The 27,672-nt window shown below is 39.6% G+C and overlaps 1 protein-coding gene across 4 annotated transcripts in view; it reads left to right on the top strand.

Moving 5' to 3' along the window:
* The window catches only part of VTI1A (vesicle transport through interaction with t-SNAREs 1A), a 303,668-nt gene extending 276,472 nt beyond the window's left edge, over positions 1–27,196 (top strand). For 2 of the 4 annotated variants that reach the window (XM_064144392.1, XM_064144393.1), the window contains one exon: positions 26,073–27,196. In XM_064144392.1, the coding sequence (XP_064000462.1) occupies positions 26,073–26,166 (94 nt within the window). In that variant the 3' untranslated portion in view covers positions 26,167–27,196. The remainder of the gene's footprint in view (positions 1–26,072) is intronic. The other 2 variants (XM_064144394.1, XM_064144395.1) reach the window with 1 other exon arrangement.
* The last annotated feature ends 476 nt before the right edge of the window (positions 27,197–27,672 follow it).

Here is a 27,672-nt window from a genome sequence, read left to right as displayed (position 1 = left end):
TGTCAGTGTCCCTTTAAATTTATTCCACACTGACTAATTTATTTTAGCTAACTTGTTTCAAGACAAGTGTAGAATACTTAGAGCACCGAAGAGAAAATTCAGATCAGTCTCAGTCTGCTGAGAAAATTAATCAATTTACAAGTTACATCTAGCTTAATTCCATCATTTAAAGCAGGCGTTGAGTTTCCTTTCCCATGTTACAGGGAGACTGGAAGGTACAGCAGTCTCCATTGGTAGAGGACTAATTCACTTGCACTGTGCTCTCTATAGAGGTTATTAAGACACTGCACTTGGAAGGCAGCTGCTTTTTGTGTGTGTGCCAGTATCTCATTTTCCACATATGTAACAGATCAAAACATTTAGATTGGGTTGATCCAGTCTATCATGACAAAAGAATTTTGAAGCAACACAAGTAAATAACAGCCTTACTTGGAGGGGAGGATGCCTTTGCTCTGATCCTGAGAAACTATTGGTGGGCGCCATCCCAATTAAAGCAGACTGGGCCACGTCAGCTTTGCATGGATTCTTTTCCAAAGCCAATTAGCTGCAGAGAGAAAGGGGGAGGGGGGGAGAAAAACTCACTGAAAACTCAGCCCCATACAATGTTATCATTTATGTTCAGTGCCTGTGTAGTGCTCAAGAGTGTTTCTTTTTGTTATGCCTCTGTAGACCTGGAAAAAAACAGTGTTTCCTGCTTCTCATTTGGCCTATATATTCTGGAGCCACATTGTTCAGCATTATCACTTAAAGAAGCAGTTAAGATTAATGTGAGATAGCACACATTTGACTATGGAAAAACAGCCAGAGAAGCTGTGTAACTTTTATGGTCTACATCCAAAGTACATTTATGTGAAGGACTATTTTTCAGAAGATTTAATTAAAATGTAGCTTTTCAACTGTCCTGTATTTCCATTTCTATTCTTCATCCTCTTAGTCTGTGCCCTCATATGGTTGTATACTACTGGCCAGAGTTCCTGGGCCCAGGTCTTAAGACTATGAAAGTCAGAGAACTGAAAACAGGAAGAGGATGCTTTGGCAAGTTTTTGTTTGCTGGTTATGCGTAGTTGGCTATCACTGTGGTACCTCTTGGGATTGTCACCCGCCAAAATGCATTGCTCCATTTCAGAGGGGATTCTTTCAAGGAGCAAAAGCAATTACAGAATACTGCAGCAGGCAGTGCTTTGCAGAGTCATGCAGTTCATTGGAATTTCTACCTTCTGGTGGTTGTGTGCCTGGGAATTACTGTACTTATTCATGTACATGTTATGAAACCTAGGCACACTGTTTGGATACTAATACAGACAGTTATTACAATGCTTAAAAAACAAGATCATTACGTTAGTTCATGAAGGAATCATTTTGAGTGGAGAGGGTGTTTCTTGCAGGAAACAGGGAAGGATAATTAAAGAGAAAAAAATGTCAGCTTTTTAGCCTTCACTTCATTGGGACTTCATTGGAAAAATAGCTTTTTGTTTGTTTGTTTTCTAGGATTGCTAAAAGTTGCCAGTCTTCATAAAAAATGCAGATGACTAGTATAATTGCATAGCAGATCAAAATTGGGAAGCATGCTCTTTGGGTGTCACTGTAGAAAGTTCTTGGTGAGGACAGGCAGTCAGGGAAACATTGTGACTTGAATCAAGGAGTGAGGCCAAGCACAGCTGAGCTGTGCCAGCTGTGTGCAACTCTGGCTGGAGTGAGGCTATGAAGGTCTGAATCAAGAAGCAGGGCAGTGGGGAAAAGGTAAATAGGCTGGGTAGTGCTGCAAAGCTGATAATTAGCGTTTCTGAAGATTCTAGAATATGAGAGATTGAGAGCCTTTGGGTGTCTCTGTAGTTGTATTCTTCGATATTGGTCAAATGCAGTATATAGAACAGGCGAGAACTTAATTAAATTCTGCATTGCTGTTCTCATAAACAACTATTTCTCCTTCTACATCTCCCCTTCAAATGAGTTTCTTAAGATTCACTTTTATCTCAGGATGTTTAACGACTCCCAAAAGACCTGGAGCTTAGTTTTAAATCTCATCAGCAAAGCAGAGCAACTTCTAGCAGTACAGTGCTTCCCGGTGAAGCTTGCTGCAAAACTGGCTTAGAAAGAAAAAAGATGCCAGCATTAGAGCCAGCACTGTTGCTTTTGACAGGTCCTAGACGTTCAGTCTTTGTCTTCCACGTATTGAGCTATGTCAACATTGCATTGCTCTGTGTGTTGAATCATAGAATCATAGAATCATAGAATCAGCCAGATTGGAAGAGACCTCCAAGATCATCCAGTCCAACCTAGCACCCAGCCCTATCCAGTCAACTAGACCATGGCACTAAGTGCCTCATCCAGGCTTTTCTTGAACACCTCCAGGGACGGTGCCTCCACCACCTCTCTGGGCAGCCCATTCCAATGCCAATCACTCTCTCTGGGAAGAACTTCCTCCTAACATCCAGCCTATACCTACCCCGGCACAACTTGAGATTGTGTCCCCTTGTTCTACTGCTGGTTGCCTGGGAGAAGAGACCAACCCCCACCTGGCTACAATGTCCCTTCAGGTAGTTGTAGACAGCAAATGTAATTCTGCCACCCATCCTGAGTCCTAGTACCAGGTCAAGACATGGTGTGAATGTTAAGGTTCAGACTCTGTTCTCATTCTTGTGTCATTTTTGTACATAGAAAATGAAGGTGTAGGAGTTTAGATATCGTACTTGAAATATTTGCTTGGAAATAAAAAAGTATTGCCTCAGTTCATTACAAAACCTGCATCAGCATTTCACGGTGACTGACTGTTTAGGAAGTAGTGAATAAAATACTGACATGACACAGGAAGATTTTAGAATGATGCAGAGCCCAGAAACTGCAGGGTTTTTAACCCAAGCACAGCATAACTCCATTCTGCTTAACAAGGTGCCAGACAATGACATATGGTCACTTCAGATGGTACATTGCCAGAGGGAGAGCCGTAAGGCCCCAAGCACTTCCCTATTGTGTTCAAATTAATTCCCACGAATTCTCAATCCTAAATTTTCAGATATGAGCAGTGCTTTTGACAATAAAGTTTCAGGTGCTGAAACTGACTCTGTAAAAGAAAAGTCATGTTTTGAAAGGACAGACATTCATCTGATAATGAAAATCAAGCCATTTTGTACTTGACTGAGCCCTGAGAAACTCTGGCTTTCCACCTCACTTAATGCTCCTGAAAATACATCCTAATTCCCAAGCAGCTCTTATATTTGATGTGGATATACTTTACAGATGACTATAGAGAAAGGGATCTTTGAAAACAAAGTCATCTGGCATGTTTAAAATGTAAAGGGAAGACTGCTGCTCAGGATCAATGAAATAGCCTCAAAATTAGAAGTCAGGTTATAAATGCAAAATGCAACTGTTTTTTTTCCCTAAAAGTCCATGAGTCCTTCTGGGGAAGGAGGACTTAAGCAAAAATTGAAAACTTCAGTAGAAGTTGTTTAATCAACACATAGAACCATTAAAGTTCTTCAAAGCCCTCATTCTAAGTTAAAAAAAAAATGCTAAATGTATTTATCCATAAAGGAGATTAACTGAGAGCTGCAAAGTGAACTCTCCCTCTCTGCTGGCAACAAGCAGTCCTGAAATGACCACTGGAAGCCCAATTTCTTGACAAATACCTATGATGACCAACCATGCAAGGTGACAGTGGGTGTCCTCCAGGTGAGAGCATGCTCACAAAGCCTGGTGGTGAAAGATGTTATAGATTATGGTCACATCTTTTTTTCCACCTGAAAATGTCTGTGCCCCATCTGTTTACTACCCCTACTTCAGATGGGGAAGCTTTGGTTGCTGTCATGGGACCCTCACAAACCTGTCAACAGGAGCAGGATGGGTTAAACATATTGCATGAGTGGTGTAATAAGATGTTAGGGTTCACCCACCAAAGAGCAGGCTGTAACCTTGGTCACTGGTAGGCAAAGCAGAGGTGTAGAGCTCCACTCCTCTGTGTGAGATTAGTTCTGCCAAGGCCCAAGGGAGATTTACTCCCACCATTCCCATCCTAACATCACAGCTTCATTCTTCCTTGTCGTCCAAGCTTACCCTCCCTGTTCTCAAATGCAACTCAATCTCAAGCATTCATCTCTGCCCAAAGGTTGTGCCCACAATTGCACACCTTCTCTGTACTGTGTGTGTCGAGTGCCAGACCAGCTGGCTGCCTGACCCTGCTTGTTGCTTCCCGTCAAAGCTGTGACCCTCATTAGGAAAGCTGAATGCTCCCAGAAAGTACCATTGGGGCAACGAATCAGTTGTAAGAGCTTATTGATCTGTTACATTTGTTTTCAGCGTGCAAAAAGGAGATTCTTTTGTTCTGGGGCTGGCACCAAGCTCTTGCTACAGTAGGTTCAGCGCGTCTCCGGACACTGAGATCAGGCGCCTCGCAGCTGAGTCTGCAGAATATTTGCTTATTACAGGAGGAACTGAAAGAACCTAGAATTCACTAGTGACCGACCTCTTACTTCTTGTACAACTGTTTCCCCCCTTCCTTTTGTTCCCGTTTTAACCACTGCATTACAAACGCACTTTAAATCCCCTTTGCAGATCCAGGATAGGGTAACAGTCACCATTTATCAAGTTAAAATGCCTGCACCCCTTACACTAAGTGGTCGGTGGTTGCTGGGCTAGGTTCCTCTTTAAATCAGACCTGGAGTAATTAAATGGCCACAGCAGTAATGTGAATGCAGATTTTTGTACATCCAATAATCAAAGAGAGGAAGAAGTCTGAAGCTGATTTGATTTTAACCATGTTCGATTTTTATTTTAAACAAAAGCGCAAAGGATATTTTTTCTGTTGCTCTACCTGTGACTCCTTAAATCATGGTAAACGTGCATTATGATCTTCTTAAAAGAATAAGAACATTCCTTGTTAATTAATTTATACAGCTGTCAGTACAGCTTTCTATGTTATTCATACTCTAAGTGTTTGACTGCCATAGATTTTCTAGCAGTTCCTGGCAAAGCTCCAGTGAAAGCCTGGGATTTATTAGGCTGACTTGGTGCAAAGTCTATTGATTGTGGCCTCGAGGGTAATAACTAAATAGAGCTGGAGCAACAAGTCAATAACACCATTGTTGCTACAGACTCCATTCACTTGAGGAGTTAGATTGTTTTACAGTGGCAAAGAGTAATCATGAGCAGATCAGCATGTTCAACAGGCTCTGTACCATGTTAGTGCTGGGGACTGTTTTAAAGCTTTCAGCAGGACCACGGGAGGAGCAAGGTGGGGTGCAGGGATTAAGAACCCTGTAAACTCCTTCATTAGAGCCAAAAGGTTTCAGCATTAGCTTTATCATCTTTCAATGAGGATTCCTGTGCCTGTTTTGATCCAAACCGGTATTAAAATCCTCTGCCTGTCAATCCATAGTGGAACAGTAGAAACTTGTTCTAAATTTTGGATGGTGTGTGTGTGTGTATGTGTGTGTGTGCATACCTGTGCGTGAGTACATGTCCATATACCTTAGCATTAAATAATATCTTAGCCAGCACAAACTTCACCTCTGTGCAGCAATATTTCCTGGCAATGGCTGAAAAGAGGCTCCTATTTTCTCAAATTCAAAATGAGGAAATGCTTTTGTTTATTGCTTCTCTAATCCTCCCGTGTGTTTATTTACTCTTAGAATTCTTTATTTTGTGGAAATATATACAAACCTGCCAGAGGAGAGATGTTTCTTTCCTGAGAATTCTATCACTTATTTGACAGCCTTTACAAATGCATGTTGTATGAAGAGCAGATAATTTTGAAAAGTCAGAATTGTGAAGATAGGACTTTGAAAACCACAACTGGTTGGTTTTGCTCACACATTCTTCTATCTGCCTCCAGTAGCTGCCATTACAGCTTCTGCAAGAAATGTCAAATAAGTAGAATGAGTTTTTTTCCTAACACCAATTCATAGCAGCCTACTCCCTTGAAACCTGAAAGATAGCACAGAAAGTAATACAAGAACCACATCATATTTTAAGAAGGCAGTTGTAATTATGCTTTGTAGAACAAACCAAGTGGTCAAGCAGTAGGCTTTTGTGCATCCAGTAGCTCCACAGACTTCCTCCTGCCGCCTATTTCTTCTTGGAAGTCAGGTTCTCCTTTTCACAGCAGGGTTTGGGGGGGTTATTTAATTTTTTTTCTCCCTTTCCCTAAGTAAGCAGAGAGTTTGGCAAGGTTGTAGTGCTTTCTCAGAAGCTTATTTAAAACTTGGAGAGGAGTGAACTGATTTTAAACGACTCTCAGGAATCTCCTTACCCCCAGGCCCCAGACGTAGCCTCCCATAGGAAGAAATGTATCGGATGGTTCTTAATCTGTATTCTATCAGGGTATTTTAATGAGAGGTCAGTAAATACCATACATTCGTAGGCAAGCAAACCAAAGGTGGGATTTTTTCTTTGTGACTTCCATGCAGTCAGATGAGTAGCTTCCTGGCAGATGCTTTCACTTTGAGTGAAGAAATTATATATCTACTCTGCTTGGGTTCAGTTCTGTGATCTGAGCAATTTTTGACATATCAATCCAGTCTAAAACTTGATTAGCTGTGGCTTAGGAAGTAAATACGTAAAAGAAGTTTTGTGGGAGTCTTAACACTTTTTCATTAAAAAAGGCCAGTGTTGATTTTCATGGCTGATTGCAGTGTGATGTGCTGTCTCTATGTGATTAGGTATGGATCGGAAGTACTGCTTGCATCCCACTTCCAGTCATTCATAAAGAAGAGAGTCTGGTGAAAGGAAAAGAATCCTTCCCCAGATGTGAAGGCTGACATTTCCATTTCTTGCAGTATGGACTGTAGATTTACAGGAACTGGCAACCAAACAGTTGAAGTATTCCTTTCTCCCTCCTCCTTTCTTCCATCCTTTTATAAAGTGTCTTCATCAATCAAAATCAACGTAGATGAATAATGGAGGCAGATAAAATGTGAAGAGAAAGTAGTGGTGTTGTTTAGAATTGACGGCCATAAATCTATTGTATCCTAAGAGACTGCATGAAGTAAGTACCTGTTCTTGCCCACCACCACTGCCATTTAGCCTGTGATTCTGAATGCCCTTTAAGCAAGTGCTGATGTCCCACTGAACCTTCATCCCATTAATGCCTGCTTTATTTTAGAACACCAGGGCTGCAATTTGGCAGGGAGACTTGAAGGGTGAAGGTTTGGAGTGACAGGGGAGTCTCCCCTCTCCTCATTCATTTGTTAATTTGAGATGACAGAAATAAAACTGGTGCTTTTAGGAGCAGGTCAAGGGCTTTTTTAGAAGCAGCAGAAAACAAGGAGGCTGATGCAAACGGAGCCTCAGAGCGCATCATTTAAAATCATTAAAATCTGGGACTAGCTGAGGTTTTTTCTTAAAGAAAAAATAAGGAAAGCAGATCTCAATTGGTGCTGCAGAGGCATGCACAAGCTAGAGAAGCCCAACAGAAAGCAAAGCCAAGAGGATTATGTACCTCAATTTCAGAGGGTACAATTTGTGGTGCGGATTTTGAGTCCTGACATTGTGATTCAGATACGATAGAGCTGAAATCTCACAAGCTGTTCTTGTAGGAATTTGACACAGAGGAGCAAGACCCTCTAGGGTCAGTTGCTTTTTCTGCCATTTTGAAATGTCAGCTCTCAAATGAAAACTTTTCTTCCTTCCTTCATGTTAGGGAGGTCCTTCTAGTTTTGGGTGTCTTTTGAAAACAAGCCTCTGGGAGCAAGTACAAATATGATTGTTAGACCTAGGCTCACAAAATCAAGAGGTTTAAAGTTGCTTGCTTTATTTTTGGTTCTTCTGCAATTGTTTGGCAGACCATGCCAGACACGGATCACTTGCTCAGGGCTCATTAGCACCGGCAGCATTCCAGCTATATTAGAATCTGAATATATCTACCTCAACTGTATTTTCACACCTTTTATGATTGTCGTTCTCCCTGAACTGAATAAAAAACAAGCAAACAAACAACAAACCACAAAACAACACATATAACCAACTACCTGGCAGGATGACCTTTCTGATTGTACTGGGAATGCTCTTTAGAATCAAAATCTGAATGAGCAGAACTCTGGCAACACAGCACATCACTGTAGGGGCTTAAAGGTGCCACTTGTGTTGTGAAAACAGTTTATTTAGTAGTTAGTGCCTTGACTCCTCTGTCATTGTACTTCTGAAAGACGATCTCTTGCAAGTGATGAACCCTTAGCCTTAACCAAGTACTGATTCCTCTTTAACATTTACTTAATTGAAACTTAGAAAGAAAAATACATAGTGTAGTATTTTAAGAGTGACTGTGTAGCACCTTTCCAAGTTTGCATGCCTGTCAACGGGATGTCATCCTGCAAGTGTGAATGAATGACTCTATTTCCAGTTCGAGTTTCCATTCCTAGGCAAAAATAGCACCAAGTACACTGTACTTCCAGAATAGATTTTTTTTTTCCCCCCAAACTTTATATATCACACCACAATAAAAAGTAATCTATGGTTGTTTCTTCATTTGAAATGTTCTATACATCCAGTACCAAGAGAAAAACCATTAAAAAGAGAAGGCATTGCTTCAGATGACTGCTTAAAATCCAAGAAATAATTGCTATTCTGTTCTAACTGAGCAGACTGTACTTTGTAAGGATACCAGTTATATTTAGCATTCCTCAAGGCTTCCATTGTTAAGGGTTTTTTTTTTCCACAACCAGCATGAAGCACTGGAGCTTTAAGCATCCTGTCATGTTGCTGATGTTCTGTGGAAGAAAAGATGTGTTCCTCAGCTGTTGCACTTACTTTAGCATTTGTACCTTTTCATATGACACTTGGCCAACTTTTTAAAACTGTGTAAGTCCCATGGGCAGAGTGATGAGGACTGAGATTTTTAAGGGCCTTGAAGTGTCTAAATCATGGTGTGGGCTGTCTAACTACCTCCAAAGATCTACTTCTTGGGTCTGATTCATTTAGTCTAGGAGTCTCAAAGTCATAATTATCTAACCTATTCCTTACAATAGGATTTCAGGGTTTTTTTTAACTTTTGCTAACACAAATCATTTATAAGGAGTTAGCAGAATATTACAGTGGCATGCATTAAGGGTGGATATAAGGTGGAAAGCAATAACCAGGATTATAAATAACTGCTTGATCTGTAGAATTCTAAAATAGGGTCTTACATTTGATTAACTGTCTCAATATGTAGTTAATCATCTAAATCCTTTATAAACTATTTGTAAATGCACCCTTGACATAAAGCATGGCTACTTTGTCTGTACTTTATGAAACATGACAATTCTACTGAGGAAATGGAGCAGTACTTCTGCAATATGGTCCATGTAATTGAGAAGGCAAACTTGATGTTCCAGATTTTATTTGCAGGAAGTAAAATAATTCCTTTTTTTTTAATTGCCTTGCCAAATTTGTTGTGCAGAGGTAGTATGGAGGAACTACACTATTCTTTAGAACAAAGCAGGCAAAGGAAGGTAAAAGGAAAGAGAGTTAATAAAAGAGCTAAAACATGAAAATCAAATTATTTCAGAATAGTTTGAACCTCAGTTCTGTGGCACAAAAACATTACCAGCAGGAGCAGGGTCTCCTGGTCAGTGTCTTGAAATTGAATAGGTCCAGTGCAAAATAGCTCTCCTCTTCCAGATTCTTCTTTTTTTTGTTTCTTTAATCTTGGATCAATGGCTTGATCTCATTCATCATATGGACCCACAAGCTGTTGAGTCAGCACAACTGGTGTTGACATGCTACAACATGGTAGCAGACATGAACACCAAGAGGAGGTGGATGTGGGGGAAAGAACCAACTTGAGCCTGGCTCCCAAAATTAGTACTGCTCCTGGATGCTTTGCATCTTGGAAATGTGGTTTTGGCTTGAGTACAGGGCTTGGCATCAGAAGATTTAAGCTAAAAGCTCTTCTCTGGACTTTGACACCCTTAAACTTCCACTTTACTGTTTGCTAAGTGGGAATAATACTGGGTAGCTCAGTGATGTGAAGGTGATTTGCTAATGATTGTCTAATCAATTAGCACATGGAAAATAGAAAAGATTGCCTTTTTACACTCCTTAATTTTGTTGAAATCGTTCTCTCATGCATACCAACTACATTTCATTTGTAGTAAAATATTTGGGTTTGAGTGTTCCTCCTATCAGAAATGTTGCTGGAGCAAAGACAGGCCTCTGGTTTTGTAACCTGCTTATTTATTGCTCTTGCTATTGGAAGATAATTTCCTGCAAACAGATCCATTTCTGTGCAGCTCTGCTCCAACATGGAGTCCCATATGTTCTGCTCAGAGATTGCTCCAGAATAAATGTCTGCTCCGGTTGTAGGATCAGTCTGGCAAACTGTAAGCTTTATATAGCCTTCAGCACATAGTAAATTTGCATGTGCAGGAGGCATTAGCGACTGGGCACACGATACTTGGCAGTGTCACATCTAAAGACATGAGTGACAGGAGAGATGCAGCCCCAGCCCCAGTGTCCTACTGAGTCGTTTCCTCTTTGGATAATTACATTCTCAGTTTTCTCTGCAATTTTAACTGGGCAGGGGAAGTATCTGTCTTCATATCCTCATTTAAAGAGGTGAGTCTTGTAACCATGCACCACTAAACAGCTGCCACATCTCACCCAGAAGTAGGTGAGAAGACGTTTTACATAATGTTCATATCTGGTTTGCATTCTGAGCTGCATGAATCCACAGCAATGCTTCCTGGGGTATCTGAAAGCAAGATTTGACCTGTACTTGAGTCCTGGTTCACATGCAGCGAGTAGCACTTGCTCAAGTAGTTTCTGGGACTTCAGCAGGACTACTGGTGTGCCTAAGGACCCCTGGTGTACATAAGAACTACTGGTGTACATAAGGACTGCAGAATCAGGCCCCTAAGGATCCTGAGGAATGACAGGTATCCTGTAACTGTAAGGTATTATTATGATGACTGCTCTGGAGAACACAGAGGTATTGAAGTCGGCAAAATAAATTACGGAGTTATATGTATAAGTAAACCAAGAAGTGACTGATGTTTTTTTTGCATAGTAATAATCTTCATAATCACTTCATTTGCACAGTTATTTCATTTTAAACTTTAGGCATAGTTTTGAAGCACAATTCAGTGGAGATTTTTGCTGTAATCTATAAACTTTAATGAAAGCTAATTGGAGGACAAATTTTAATCTAATTAAAATGTGGCTACATAAAGCAGAAAGGATGAATGAAGCAAAATGCTCTATGGGGCACGGTTTTCAAACAATGATTATCCTGAATACTAAGTCAAATGAAGCTTTTGTAAAATGATGATCATGAACATTGCCAGCACAGAACAACCTTGAGAAACTGCAAATGAAACTTTCAATTTATTCAGCTTAAAAAGTGGACATTCAACTCACAACCACATAAGGACTTTGAAAAAGGAAAAAAAACTCATAACAAGTAACACACAGAGTCTCATCTAAAAACATAACAAGTAAATTAGCCAAAGGTGTACATTCCATCTAAGTTCTCATGATCAGCAGATGCAAATGCTTGCAGTGCACCGATGAGTTATGAGCCCTAATGAGATTTCAATGCTGTGCAAACAATAAAAATTTATGCATTGCATAGTTTTAGTGGCCTTTGGCTTCATGGTTAGTGTTACACCCTTTCAACAGCTTTGGTAATATAATATCCAGCTGGCTTTGGAGGTAAGGAAAATTTTAGGGGTGAACTGCAATTGTGAGAAATAATGTGATTGATTGCTTTGTCAGAATAATGCATTTCCACGCTATAATTGTCCATAGTAATCTTAGCCTGGCTACGGATACACAACTTCTAGTTACGTTCAGACACAAATTTTGAAGGATTCAGGTGAAGGATGACTTTTCCAGCATTTGAGCCAGACCGTTTCCTGTGCTGGGTATGCGTCCAGGGGTCTTGCAAACAGCCCCCTCTAACAAGAGCATTCCTGTCATAGTCAGGTAAAGGGGAGAATTGAAAAGCTAACACTTTTCCCAACAACTGTCATGTGTCTCAGGAAAAGAAGCGGAGCAAGAGCACAAAAAGAAACACACAATAGATATTGAAATAAATGGTATGTAGTGGAGGGGAAGGTGGAGAGGGATAGGGGGGGATTAATCAGGGAATTCAACTGGTTCAGTGTGAGAGTGAGCTATGTATTAAATTTAAAAGACCCGTTTGTGGGTTAGGCTTTTATGAATCCAGAACTTTCACCAGAATGATTGCTTGCATTACCCTGCGTAATATTAAAATCTTAGCATGTGATTAATAGCAGATTCTCTGCATACGTGTCACAACACACATCTGCAGCAAATCTGCCAGTATATTTCTGTGCTAGTTTTACTTTGGGGCCATAAAGTCATTCCTGTTTTGTGAATGAGAATAAACCTATTATGCACTAGGTTAGCTACACCCAGTTTCTTCTCTCCAGGGAAAAAAGAGCTGCTTATTTGATACAGCATCTCAAATTTCAGTGTTCAGAAGTGAGTTTAAGCCTTGGCTACATTTACTTGAGCAAGCTGTTGGGATTTGCCTTCACCGTTTCTTAATTCTACATTTTCCAAAACCTTCTGTGCAGAGAGTATTGAGAAACTTCTGGACAGCAGTAAACTAGTGGACTTAATTACAAAAGGTTTATTGTTAAATTTGTTAATGAGTCAACATGCAAAAAAAAAAAAAAAAGGATATATTTATCCCTGTTTCCTCTTAAAATAGTAGTAAAAAATAACTTCAAAAAGTCTCTTCCTTAAGCTATTTGGTGATGCAGTTTTGTTGTTCACAAAAGCCCTTTTTCCCATTCGCAAATAGCTACCTTTCACTTTGCCCCAGGGGAACAGAGCATAGCTCAAATGAAGCCTACAAAAAAAGAAAAGGTTTTCCCAGCTGTATCTCAGTCTCTGCATATTCACACTTGCATGCAAAATAAAAAGGAAGATGCAGAAGCATTCTTCCAGTCTGCCCTCTGAAAAGTCCTGTCGACCTGTTGCACTCTCCAAAATCAAAACAGAATCCCACGAAAACAACTTAAATGACAACAAGGAAACATTAGGAAAGCAACATCTGTTTTGCATTCTTGGCATCAAGTCTGCCCTTGCAACACTGAGTCTGACACAGATACACAGGGTTATGACACCACCGAGTACCGCTTGATTTAAAATGGTGTAACTGAGAGCAGAATCAGGGCGCTGAGCTCTTACAACGCTGTGCAAAACTGTGGCTCTTGATCTCCTCTGCAGATGTGGGACTCAAACCACACTGAAGTTTTAGGCATCTTGCTATTGATTGCTGTGGACTGGAGAGCAAGTCTTATTCCTCTACCAGCAATTTAGAATTTATTATTGACTGTGTATTTGTTCGTTGCGTGTCAGTAAAATCTGGTTGCTCTGTCGCTTCCCAGTAGACTTCCGTCACATGGAGCCACGTTCAGAGAACCTTTCAAATTAAAGTACATAATTAAGCTTTTCAGTTTTCAAGTGAAATAAAACAGTAGCAAGGAGAGAAAATTTTAAAGGTTCCTCAGAAGAAAGGCAAAAGTAGCTCCGATTCAACTGGATGGAATTGGTGGTAGGGAAATTTGGGAAGCCAGAAGCAGCATGATTGTTCCTCAGAAGCAGCATGATTGTTCCTCAGAAAAAGCATGATTGTATGAGATGGCACAAAGGGAGTAATTCTCTCCCTGTTTGCTTGCCCATCTATAGTGGTAACAAGGGCAAAATGAGCTCAACTCATACCTGGCAGAACTTGAGTGTCTCTAGTGGAGCCGTGTCAGATGCAATGCCACACTTGCTGTGCTTTCACCTGCCACTAGATGTCTGTGTGTGCCAGAGCAAAGTTCTGCAGGGCATGGTGCCCTTGGTAGACACAAGAGACCAAACTGGAACTCAAGTTGTGGGGGAAGCCTATTAGTTTGTGTTCAGATGTGTGACATCACTACTGTTCTTAAGCCGATGCTTAAAGCAATGTACATGGGCTAAAACTAAATTTCAGCCTTTCTAATTCAAGATAAATAAGGAAAAGGTGCCTTTTGTGGGCCATACCTGTTCAAGACAAACTGTTTCCTTGAGGGCTCAAATACATCTTATGGTTGAGAAAATTTTGGAGGAAGTGGCTGAGATGTAAAAGAGGTTCATCTTATTTCTCTTCTGAAACAGTGAAATACCAAAATACAAAACATCTGCTCTGTAAGTGAGCTGGTAAAAGCCCACAGTTTAATCCTGCCCTGCACAAGCCAAACCACAGTACTGCTGGAGCCATATTTTCACATGTAGGATGCATCATGTCTGGGTGCACAAAGAAAGGCTGTGCATCAGATGTCAAGTTTCATTTTTTGGGTTTGATTTTTTTTTTTTTTTAAAGCAAAACAAAATAAGAGTGGAAGAGCAAATCTGGGTACAGAAATCTTTTTCACCTCTGTCTGATCAGGGTACCTGCACCTATGACCAGCTTTTTGGCAGAGACCTTCCAAGAAAAATGCAAAAAGTAATCAGCACATATTTACCTTTCATTTATCTCTATCATCCTCAAATAAGGTACAGATAGTATCTGGAGCAAGGAAAGGTACATTCTGATATTATTTTCAAGGGTTTTTTTGTCTAGACAGAGAGGAGCAACCACTGGTATCTCTGTGGAGCACATACAACCCCCCTCCACACTCACATCCTAGGCTGAAGGCCAGAGGGAGGTAGTAGGCTGTCTATATTTAAAAAAAAAGAAAGAAAGAAAAAGAAAGAAAGAAAAAAGAAAAGAAAAGTTTAAAACCACCACCTACTCATCAGGTGACTAGAGACTGTGGTTGTAAAATGTGCTGCAGGCAGAAGTTCTGAAAAATCCCAGAAAGTGTTGAAAACATCTCTAAACAAGGTATTTTTCTCCTGCACCTTTCTTGCTAAAGGTCCCAATTGCTGCCAAGAAAACTAGTGAGAATGTTAGCTGCCAAATAAAAAATTTATGACAGTGTTTGGCAAAGGATTGTATCGCTGCTTGTTTTATACATTTCCACAAGGCTCTTGAAGGGCTGTTGGACACATACAGCTCACTGATCACTGTGCTTTATCTGTTCTTTAATATACAAAAAAAAGAGCAAGCTCCAATAAAGTATGATTTAAACAATGCATTTTTTTTCTTTTAATAGCCTCCTGCAAGTGCTTGCTACAGTGAGAACAAAATTTCTAAACAACATTCCATGTATAAAAATGTGTCTTAAAAACCGTTTACCTGACAATGTTACTTGTTATTTGAGTCACTTTCATAGTAAAAAATAGGTGACTTTTTTCAATTAAAAAGGTATTGCTTTTCCAATTGCACTTGTTATATGTCGGAGTCTGGACCAATAAACTGCCTATTAAAACATAAAGAGGTCCATTCAGTCAAAGTTGTCTGCCATTTATGTTTCAAAATCCAAGAAATTAATATGTTGGAATTGCATTGCTCACTGATATCAATTAGGTTTTCAGCTGTATTAAAATTGGGGATGAAATCTGTTCCGGTGAATTTAGTGGGGAAAAATACGGTTTTGAATACTGAGTAAGCACACTGACAGCAATAATTAAGCTGGCCAATGCTGAAGCAACACCCTTAAAAATATTTTCCCTATCTGTGGAAACAAAATTGTCTGTCTCTTGGCTTTTTAAACTGGTTATCACATTAGGCTTCCAGCTGATAATTAGCACTGTTTAACACAGAGCTTGTCACTCGGCGATCTCAAAGCCTGGATAGTTTCCCTTTTCTCGTTATCATGTGCTACTGGAAGTGGGAGGTTTGGAGCTTGGAATTGCACCATTTTGTAAGGAGGCAGAGAGCCTCCTTTTCTGTCTGGTGGTCCATGGTCCTGGCATGCTGTCCCTTTCAAAGGGTTCAACCAGGACAACACAATCCTGTGCTGTCCTAAGGTCTCTCAGGGCCGTGCAGCTCTGCACCATGCTGTCTTCACAGCCAACAGCGCTGCAAATGCTTTGTGTACGCTTGTGTATTTCATGGTATTTGATATAAAGTACTCAAGACAGACCAGCATTAAGAGGATTATTTCAGACAGCATTCGGAGTTAATTTAGAGAAAATTAGCTCTAAATCAGGCAGATATCATAAGCAAATTAGCATCAGTTGTAAGAGATTCAGAATCAAAACGTGTGGTGGGTTTTAGTTTCTCCCTGTATGTAGTATGGATGAGTAGTATCTTTATGAGTTTCCCATACTGAGGTGTTACATCTCAAATAGTGAAGAGCAGGTATACTTCTTTTTACTGCATGCACACTATTTATTGTGATGCTGTTCACTGACAGTGAAACTGCTTAACTCCAAATATCCTTCCACTGCTGAATGTTTTATATTTTGTGCCATTTCTTCATTGAGTAATGTTTTGTTTTGTCCTAAAGATGATGTCTCTGTGGTGTGTTATAATATTTTTTAAATAGGTAATATGCAGTTTTACTTCAGAATGACATACTTAATCCTTTTTTTTTCTGTTAAAATGAGTCACATTTTAATGCAAACTCATAAAAACAAAGGAGTGTATAAAATGCTATGTACTAGGGTGAAGATTACAGCTGCTTGAAAATAGCTTCCTTAATATTTAAGCTTGTAAATAATAAATTTGTTTTATTTCCACAGGAGTGATGGTTAATTTGTATTTAAAAAGCAGATTCTGTTGTTCAATCAGTTTTCCAGATGCACTTTTCTGGCTGCAGATAGTTAGGCATAAACCTATCTGGTCCTTTTGTGGTATCATGGATTCATTTGCCAAATTAGTGGAGAAGATGATGAAATTGAGCAAGCCACAATATTGAAGGCTGCACGCTGAATTGTCCTTAGAATTCTGAAAGTTTTGAAGTCTACAAATGGGATTCCCATCTTGGGAGAGATTTGTATTCTACTCTCTGAGAGATATTAAACTGCTTAGTCTTCAGCTTGCTCTTGAATATTTGGGTTTTTAACTGAGGAGGGAAGTCTGGGCAGTGTTTTATGGGGTTTTTTTTCTTTTCTTGATGGATCAAATTCTTTTTGACAAGGTTGGCCTGGGGTCATGAATGTCTCCCTGTGTTCACTGAACAAGGAACCTTCACTCCTTCCATGAGATCATGAAAACTTGCACCCACTCTAAGCCAGATTGGTCTTGCAGGTCCTTCCAATTGCAAGATCTGCAAGTGCTCTTGCACTTTGACTTTGTGCCCTGTAGTTGTGTAGAATGCATGGAGGCTCGGAGTGGTTATTAAACCAAGGTGTCTGAGGTCATAACAAAGTAGAAGCATTTCTGCTCCTCTAATAGAAATACGGTAACATGCTGCAAAGAAAATGCTTTAATAGTGGCAACTATTTGCTGTCAACTAATTTGATAGTTCTGTATCAGGTAAATCAATGGTGAATACATTGATTCTTTTTTATTTTTCACTGTTCTGTCTTCACTATTCCCAGGTTTTCTCTGAACCAGTTGGGCAAAAATTGATTTTTATTTGTTCCACTGGCCTTGTGGAAAATTAGCTTATGAACTGGTTTTTATAGGAAGACTCAAAGCACAGAACAGGTTGAAAAATAAGCCTATAGCAGTCAAAATTGTTGTCTGAAATGTCTTCAGACTGGAAGGCTGAATTTATTGCTCAAAACAAGTACTAGCATTGTGGAGGTGTGCAGTCCTGCTCATTATCACTGGAAAAGGGGGAACCAAAAAGCACAGTAAAAAATTAAATTTTAATAATGCTAGTGATATTTTCTAAATCCTTCTTGACAGAAAGATTCTCATTATTTTTATCTGTCTCAGAGTAGGCTCTTTTAATGCCATCTCACAAATGGCCTTAGCCATGATTGTTTTCCTTTCTTTTATAGCATTTGAAAAAAATTAATATATACAAAAAAAAAAAATCTATCATTCAAGAAGTGCCATGAAATGGTAACATTTTGGATAGCACATCTTCAGGAGCAATTGCTGCAGATGCCTTCAGGTTTTTACAAAAGAGGTCATCATAATTAAGACAATCGTAGAAAACTTGCCATATAAAGAGATGCCCAGTTGGATATAGGGAAAAGAATGCAGGCAAAGTGCTTGTGTCCACTCTCCAGCTTCATCACACTTAAAAGCTGTAAATTAGCCATTTAAGTTATATAGTTTATAGTGGACTCTCGTGATCATAGAAGGTGATAAAAGGCAGACTTCAGACTTTTTTTTTCCTCTTTAAATTGCACAGATGTAAATCTCACTATACCATAAAGGCCGATATGCGGTCATGTATATTCTTGTCATCTTATAGCTTGTATACATTTCTTCTGCTGGAGAAGTGATTGCTTCAGATTTCAATGCTTATGGGGGGCTTGGGGCTTTTTCTCTTTTTTTTTTCTATTAGCTGCATGGAGACCAGGGCTTCATGCAACCAATGTACTGATGAATGCCACTAGGCTGACAGCTGGGCTATCCACCCGCCCTCAGAGCTCTTTCTAAAGCACTCATAATATTTGCTAAGGCCTATGGTTCTTAGTCATGCTCAGGTGACTAAATGTCTGATTTGTTCTTCTTGATACTTCAGCACCCTGAGAAAGACTGGCTGGAGATTAATACAACCTTGCCTCCTTCCACTTGCAGTTGCCACTGTGCATGTGATCTTCATTTAGACAAGCCAGGGAGATCTGGTGTTGCTTCTGCTTTACATGAAATGAATTCATCCCTTTCCAGTTTTGGTTGGTGAGTTTTTGTGGCCCTGGAAGCCACCTGCTGTTCCTCCTGAAAAGTGATAATCTAACTGGTTCCCTATGTGGAAGGAGTGGACATGGAGACAGAAGAAAGCTGAAGCTGCATCTCAACTGTGCAGAGAAATCATAGAATCACAGAATGAACCAGATTGCAAGAGACCTCCAAGATCTGTGTTCCCTCCCAGGGTTTCTTGTCATCAGAAGGACTTTTCAGAACTTTTCATCCTTCAGCAATGCTTTCCCATCTGCTTTAAAAATAAGCAATGCATTCTATCTGAGGCAGTAGAAAACATACAGTATCCTTCCCTTTTGCCTTTTTTATTTAATCTTGCCTCTCATTACATTCTCAACCTTTGTGTGCTGAAGTCTACATCCACTTGGTTTCCAGTCATTCCTGTAGATACCTCTCCCTTCTTGATGTCTCCCAGGCCTCAGTGATCACCTGGGTACTATTTGCACCTCCTGAGACTGCCAGTTCCTCAAGGCAGGACTCATGCAAGCTATGGTAATCCTGATGGCTACCAGTGCTGTGACTTTGTCACATTTGGAACATATTGCAAGATTTCAGTTATTAAGTAGATATTTCAGTAAAGTGTTTTAACTATCAGATATCATCAAAATAATTCTAAGCTTTAGTCTTAATGGTAAGACTGTCAGAAGATGGCACAACAAGCTGTTAAGCATCATTGCTTGAGCCAAGGAATCCCACTGCATTTCAGGAGGCGTTCATCCCAGGGAGGAATGCCTCTCTCCTATCTCTTGCTCCTCCAGAAAAAATAATGCTGAAAGAGGAGTCTATTGGATTCTGGGCTGCATTTCATCTGCAAATATGGGATCCATTAAAGGGAGATAATGAATCAGAGTATTTACTGGCTAATCGTTTACAAATATCTCCTGCTTTACTGGTGAGTTTCCTCTCTGCAGCATTTCTGGTTGATGGGAGATTACAGACACTTTACAATATGGTAACACATTTCTTGTATGAGTTTGCTTTCAGAGATAGGAAACTTTTTTTCCTTGGGCTCCACATTCAAGCTTTTAGGGATATTCATCCCTGTTTAATCTGCAGGCACCTAATCTGGCCAGCTAATTTAGCTGTCTACATCCTGTGGGATGCATATGTGGCCAAGAAAGAGAGACGACAGTTCAGAGCAGGACTCCAGCTTATATACTCAGGGAGCAGAGAGAGATTAGCTAGATATAATTCAGATGTTTAAAGCTGGATAGTGTGACTACCTCCCTGCACCTGTTATTACATGACTCATGCTTTCTTTCAAGACCCAGGTGGAAACACATTGATGTGGTTTGAGTGTAATATTATAAGTAGAGATTGGTATCCATGTCATTACAAAGGCTCCAGCCCTTAAGACTAAACTTTAATGTTAAAAGATGTAGAGCTGCACAACTCCTTAGCGGTATGAATATCTTAAGCACTTTGTAAGGCTTGTCTCTTAAAAAAAACAAAAACAAAATCCAAAGAGCTAATCAGACAGAAAATGGCCATCACTATTTATTCAACAGTCCACCATTTCTGAGACTTTAATTCCATTAGCTGAGAAGCTTAGAGCAACTTTTAATGGATTTTTCTCAAGGTTTTTTGTACATAAGAAGCTAGAACCTCTGTCCCTAGGGAAAGAAGAAGCTCTCTTGGGAAGGAATTCAAAGAACATTATATAGGCTCCTGTTGGGAATGGCCTGTCTCCAGACTAGAGGTGGAGCCCAGGCAGTGTGGGTTTTTGGCACAGAGTAAGCCATGGGGCAGAAGGTTCCCTCCTCTTTCCACCACCCCCAAAGTCTTTTCACCTTTAAGCATACAATGTCAATTGCAATGTAATTGATTCTTCTGGACTGAGAACACAAAGAACTTGGACTTATTTTTGGAGTTTGAGGCAGGGGAGAGGAAAGAAACTTGAGTGTTTTCCAAATTCTTCACTTTTTCCAAGGCCAGCTAGAAGAGGGCCAAGGAGCTGTGTGCAGCTTGTGCAGATCCTTTTTCTGTTTGTTAATTTCAGTTGTTAATGATGAAAAATGAAAAATGTCAGATACTTCCAACTGGCTTAAATTTTGCTAGGCAGGGCTTTCTTGCTCTTTCATTTCAGTAGGTTGCCACGTCTTTATGTTTTGCCACAGTCTGCCTAGTTCTTTTCAGTGGCTTTTATTTGACAAAAGCATTCTTAAACTTAAAGATGGGAAAGATTAAAAGTTACTTGAACATCCCCCAGATATCCTGAACTTAGAGATTTATCATTAGGTATCTAAGGCTTTGCTTTACCAATCACAACATTTTATTCCCGTGTGGGGTCTTGTTCTTCCATTTGAAAGCTCCTGGTGTATTGTAACAAGGATGTCCTTACACACAGTAAGAATGGTGTCTGTCCAGAAAGTACCTGAGTATAGCTATATGGCTTTAAATTCACATTTACTTTTGCCTGGTATGTATTTGCCTGTGTGACTAAACCTTCACTTTGTGTTCGTTTGAATCTGCTGATTTGCACATGAATATTGGGCCCTTAAGAATTGCTTGCCATTGATGGGCAGGCACCTATTTTCTTGCACGTTAGCAAAACCTACCCATCACAAACAAAAGGGCACCCAAAAACGCAATAATCAAGTATCCAAAGCGACCCTTTTAAATGTAGTCTTGTATATAGAGAACAAGCCTTTCTGCCCAGTAAGCTGGTAGGAATCACTTCTAGATACATCTTAAATGCATGTATTACAGTGGAAGCACTGTTGGACAGTGCTCCAACATAAATCAGTCTGTGTTCTTGAGGACACTATTTTTTGAGATGCTTTCTTTCAGAATAAAGCCTTGTGTTGTTATGAATGTGTGCTAACTGCCAAGCCATTCTTTTTTCTATCCGTATCAGCATCGGAGTTGAGCTTGTGTAAGAAATTTTTGCAGTGTTTTATTTGTAGTCTTCATTATTTCAAGTCAAGGACACAAAACTCTTTGTGCACCCAGAGTGTGTACTGGTTCGTTTATATCCTGTATTTTGTTAACATGTTACCATGATTGCTAATTTTCATGACAATTGTTATTGTACCATCAGTGCTTAATGGCAAGGCATCATTATTCAATGCTGGTCAATCAGGCAGTAAGACATGTGCAAGACATCAGGCTGAACCCATATAGATGTCGTGCACTCCCCTGCTAATGAATGCAGTTTTGTAAAAAGGTTTAAACACGGTTGGCATCCTTAATGTAAGGTTTGCAAAAGCTTAGTTGGGAACTGCTTTGTGTTTATACAGAGCAGATCTAAACATGTCACAAACAGAGTTAGACCCATTGTGTGCATGTGTGTGTGAAGCTACGGAGAAGAGCCAACCATTTTGGGTGCTGAAATGTGGAAAGGCAGCACAATTTCTGCCGTGGCAGCAGAAGGGGGAACTGATTTGCCAGGGACATCGGTGTTTGGAAATGGGTGTGGGCCTTGTTCTGCAAAGCTGTGGTTGCTGTGTGCATCATCACAGAGGCGATCCCCGAAAGCGGACAGTGTCATTTGTCAGCTCTCACGGTTGGCGGTGGCTGGGAGGAGGAGGTTAGGAAGTGTGACCAGAAGCCAGGATTGGAAGGTCAGGCATTTAGAAAGGAGGAGCAGAAGGAAACTCAACAGGAGTGGGATGTGCTTTCTGCGTTGTTAGTCCTATGGGCTCTTCCAATGCGTCAGTTAACATCATCCTCACATCTGCTTTAGTTACTGTTTCTATGTGGTTTTGCACCCAAATGTTTTGGGCTGCTATCCACAATAAACTAGATGGAACTCGGTTTAAAAGCACAGATTATTTTGTCTCTTCTAACTCAAAGTAGAATGAGCCCTTGTGCTCCTAGAGTTTCTGGTCTGAAAGGAACAGTAGACATTGGCTGTTAATGAGCTCCAGTGTGCCAGCCTCCAGCAGAACTTGCTGTGAATTCAATGCCTAAGCTGCATCGACTAAATGGTTAATTCATCTCATATCAACAGCACTATGATTCATGATGTAAACTTGAGGAATCCTTGATGTTTCAGTCACACATTCCTCTTAATTTGGCCATGCATTCTTCTAAAGCTACAGTGTGCTAACTTAATAAAATGCAGCATGCAAATGCACAAGTTTTTGCCTTCAGGCATTTTAGCCATGGATGTTTCGATGGGTGTCTTCTTTCAAGTATATATTCTTTCTTAAATTATTTACCCTGTAAACATGCTTTGCATTTTCAGAGAAGAATCTGGGCTTCCTTATTCACCAGATTTTGTTGCATTTAAGGTGTAATAGAGTTAAAAGACTATTATCTGCTTTTCGTGAACACGTTAGCCTTTGGGATTTTTATCATAGAGAATATTACTCCCCATTTTCTTCTCCTTTGGTATTATCACTCCCTCCCCCACTTAAATTCCTTGATGCTTTGCCTAGAGCAATACCCACTGGCAGTGTCTGGCTGTGACAGTACTATAGGCTTCACTACAGATGGGTCCTGCCAATGCCAACCATTGTTCTACCACTGTGAGCTGGCTTGACTGTCTTGGATCACTCTAAACTCCCTTTCCTCTTGATTTTTTTCTTTACTCTGAAGAGTTGCCCTTCCCTGTTGACTTCAAGATCTGAAATGTGCTGACACCCAGAACTTGTGATCTCTCTCTGAACAGTAGCTCCCAGACTCATACTTCAACACGCCCAGCTTGATAAGCCCAGCTTGATAAGCCCTCCTCAGGACTGTCCTGTTGCTACCAAACTGCTCTGTCATTCTCTTCATAGCCTCATTCTTCTGGCAGTTTGCAGTTAGTTTAATTTCACTTACTCACTTGAAAGTAAAACAGTAAAACTCAAAGTGTTTTTTTTTTCTTTTTAAAGATATAAAATTAATCTTTTAACTGTGAGCTTCAGTATTAAAAGTATATAATGCTTCGGTGTAAGAGTCTGTTGATAACATCCATCCTATTTAATGATTAATTTGTTCCTTTTAATATGATATTCTGCTGCTGCACTGAGCAGACTAATTCAGATTCCTAGAAATTGAACTTTGATGCATATTTCCTAGATTCACACCGCAAGTGAACCTTCGATTACCAAATACAGGTGGCATCATGCCTCCCTCAGTGTTCTCTTGACAAGGGTTTTAGAGGCATGGGCACTGATTAAATAATCTTGCAGTCAGGTGTGTACTGCCAGACTATCAAAAATGAAGCTTTTGCAGGATTTGATGATTTTTTTTTACATTTTTCTTTAAGTCACAGACCAGGAGATGCTTTTTCAGTGGGTCAGAGATAGGAGGTTGATTTAAGCACTCAGCCTGTTATGTATGCCTTTGCCTAACTATGTGTTAGATTAAGCGAGTTTCACTCACAGTTAATCCTTTGTAAATTAGCATTATGGATGCCTTGGGGCCCACATCCCACAAATAAAATGGTTGTCAAGCCAGCTGCACTGTGTATTACTTAAGGCTGAATGTTTTAAGAGTTTTCATGCTTTTAATCTATTTCACTGCTGAGTTTCAATTTTGCTGAGTGTCTTTTCAGGAGTGATGAGGTCGAGTGAGTAAATATGTATTCTGTTTTTCATGCATTTGCCTGGGCAAATCATTTGTTATCAGGTGTTTGGCAGAGAATGTCACACTCTGCCACAAAAGAGAAGCTTGTAAGTTCAGGTGTTAAACTGAAGTGCAAACCAAGGAGAACCAAAAGCCCTTAATTAGCTTTATTTTGTTAGCCTGCTACACTGTTGTGTTTAGGGGGAGGAAAGAAAAGAAATAGTGAGAAACATCCCTCCCTCCTCATCATCCTTTTGGCAGAGTAAATATTGCCTGTTAAGTTTGAATTAGCTGTCATCGCAAAAGAATTAATGCTGTGGTCGAGCCTTTCTAGTGAGGAAGGGAAAAATAAACGAGACAGATCTTAGTTCAGCTTTAAGTGATAAATGAGGACAAAGCAGCCCATTCATCTCCTGCTAGGAAAGTGGACACAAACACTAAAGCAGTTTTGCGGAAGACGTGTCAGCAAATGTGATCATTTTGTAACCTGTCAGGAGGATAGAGAGCTAGTCCTTTTAGAGTGTCACAGGGGAGGGTGTCTGTCTGATGTGACAGTTTTCATCCTTCCATTTACTGCTTTTTCTTTAGGTAGGGGGTAAGGAAGGAGAGAGATGGAGTTGGTAAAAACTGCATTTTTCTTTCCACTTTCCAATATCATTTATATGCATATCCACCCGCGTCCAAATGAGAAACGCTTACCAAAGAAAGCTCCCCTCTGCTCTCTAGAGTTTCTCCTCTCACTGTGTGAAAAAAGCTCATTTTAGCGTATTACATTCCCTGTCTTCACATTGGAGCCTTGTACTTAGTTTGATGTTTCACAGTTTTACCTCTTCTTAGCATTGTTTGGTTGGTGAAGGCTTTGTTTTGTTTTGTTTTACAGAAGCATAAGGAAAAAAAAATATAACATAGGATGCTTTGGTTGTTGGAATTTTAGCCATACCTCTCCAATTCTGATTAAGTGCTTCATGTACAAGGATGTATTGCAAAAGTTCCTGTCTTCTGAAGAGCCTGTGAAAATGCTCTCTCTCCTCTGTGAGAACAATAACAAACATTGAATTCTTACAGTCCACAGTGCTCCTGTAAAATGCCTCAAATTCTACAGTTTGATGACTTGAGCGACCTATTAATGTTAGGCAAAATCTGAAGCAATGTGATTTTGGAAGCAGGGATTGCTCCCAGCAACTGATTGAACAATATTAGGACTTCCTACTTCTGGCATCTTTTGATTATTGCTAATTTCCTTTTTTTTTTTTTTTTTTTTTTTTTTTTTTAACACTACACAGCAAATGTAGCATTTGCCTATTACCATAAGCAAAGGTGTGCTACAGAGACAGGAGATGCTTTTACAACTTAAGCTTCACAGTTTGACACTTGCTTCTTTACATCATCCTTTTCTTCAAAACTATCTTTTATACTTTTCCCTCGGTATTTTAGTACAAGTAAGTATCTCATTGATATGTGTTTCCTTGAAGTCTTGTGCCTTAATAGTAAAATCTCTTGAAAATTAATAAATTGTTTCGGTTCAGATTAAAAAAAAAACCCAAACTGTGAAGATTTCGGAGTGGCTTTAAAAAAATATAATGGTATTTACTGTTAAAGATGACCCTGCTTGGATTGCATCAGCTAAAGAATAATCATTTCATTTGTTCTTAGAAGGTTAATGAATGGTAACATGATGTATTTCTGTAATTCTAATACTGTATATGAGTATATTTAATTAAGAAAAGTCTGACTCTTTTCTCAATGCAAAAGCTGGATTTAACAGCTACAGAAAATATGTTTGGAAGCACTGAAAACTGATGGAAGTAAAAAGCAACCAAGATATAGAGGATGGCAAATTCTCCAAATATTGATGTGTGCTTCTCTCTATGGTTGTTATATATATATATATATATGGTGCTATTATCCTTTATTCACTTTTTTGTATGTCTCTTCTGCTTATTTTTTTTTCCAGGATCATCCAAAACCGGATTTTGATCGTTGTTCTGGCAGTCATCATCATCTTCACTACCATGATGGCTATTTTTTTTTCTGTCAAGGGACGCTGATATCTTTGTTCTTCACTAAGCAGCAACAAACTGCTTGTTCTGAGTAATTAAGACAAAGTGATCACATGAATCATTCTCTTGCACTGACAGTCTCCCTCTCTTTTCCACTCTTCAACTCAGGTGCAAGTGGTGTAAAATATTTTTTATTATTGATGGCATATTTGATGACATATGGGGTTGATTTTTTTTTTCCTTTTCTTACATTTTTTTGTCTTTATCTGAGTGTTTTCAGAATCTTAATATTTTGGGGGGTGAGGGCTTGTTCCCACATAAAAAGACACAATGTATGTCAAATTCTACCCCAGACAATTAGCCTGTAAGTTGCCAGAGTTTAGCGAGGGAAGAGGGGTCTTGGCACTTTTCTTGTGCTATGGAGGATATATGAATATCAAGCAGCACCTGACCTTCTGTGATATGGAATATAAGTAAAGCAGAGACCAAATGATGTAGAAAAGTGATCTTGTCTCTTGTGGCTAACTCCCGGTCGTGAATTACCGTAATAGGCATAACCCAGTTAAGAACAGCAGTTAGTTTTTTACAAGAAAGGAACCTTAAGATAACGTTTAATATCTGATATGAATCCAACACTCTATTCAACACTTTCTGTTTAAATTAGGCCTTCTTTTCTGCTTACTCAAAATAATTCCACTCTCATCAAGATTGCGATGATGCCTCACCCAAAACCTAGTTGTGACCACAGCCCATCTGTTGAATCTGTTTTAAATCTTACGATGCTGATATATGTATTGATAAGCATTCACATTGAGCCCTTACTGAAGGTGTTTAAAGATAAGTATCTATTCATTGCCGATCGAAAAGTGATCTAAGTAACAGTTCAGTGACAAATGCATGATTACAGTGCATTAAACAAAAATCTAGGTTTACAATACTGACCTGTGTTGAGACTGCATGTTGGACATATCTTTGGTGTGTTAAATGCTGATGTGATGTTCCCCTTTTTAAACAGGAGCTGTAAAAATGTTAATTTATACATGCTTTTAGCTGATATAATATATCATCGTTTCATCTACCTGTGTGTAAATGAGCTGTGTTTCTCTTTTCCTATTGACTGTGCTTCCCCTATAGTCAGGTCTAGGTCATTTGGCTTATAATTAAGCTTCCAACTCCAGCAAAGGTCTGTTTCTGGTGATGTGGTAAAGTAATTTTCAGGATAACTTTTAAATTCATTATATGCAATCCCTTACACATAGAGAGGGATTTTAGGACTTTGAACATAATATGTAAAATCTCTTCAGAAGAGTATGCAAAGAAACAATAAGCTGATGGCTTTTAAACTCCCCCCAAACTATGTAAGAAACAGAGCACCAAATTCTCAGGTGTGCCTTAGTACTTTTGGGGTTTTGACATTCTTGCAGTCTCTGCAGACTTTCTGAGCTGTCTCTGGGAGGTGATTTGGGGTTAAACACAAGGGAGTTGATTTTGGCCCTAAATACATTGCCAGTTTTCTCTACATGGAAACAAATAGCTAAAAGGATCTTGGTACTG

Source organism: Pogoniulus pusillus, chromosome 6 (genome assembly GCF_015220805.1).
Source record: "Pogoniulus pusillus isolate bPogPus1 chromosome 6, bPogPus1.pri, whole genome shotgun sequence".
NCBI classification, from domain to species: Eukaryota; Metazoa; Chordata; class Aves; order Piciformes; family Lybiidae; genus Pogoniulus; species Pogoniulus pusillus.
This window is presented reverse-complemented; position numbering and strand designations above follow the sequence as displayed.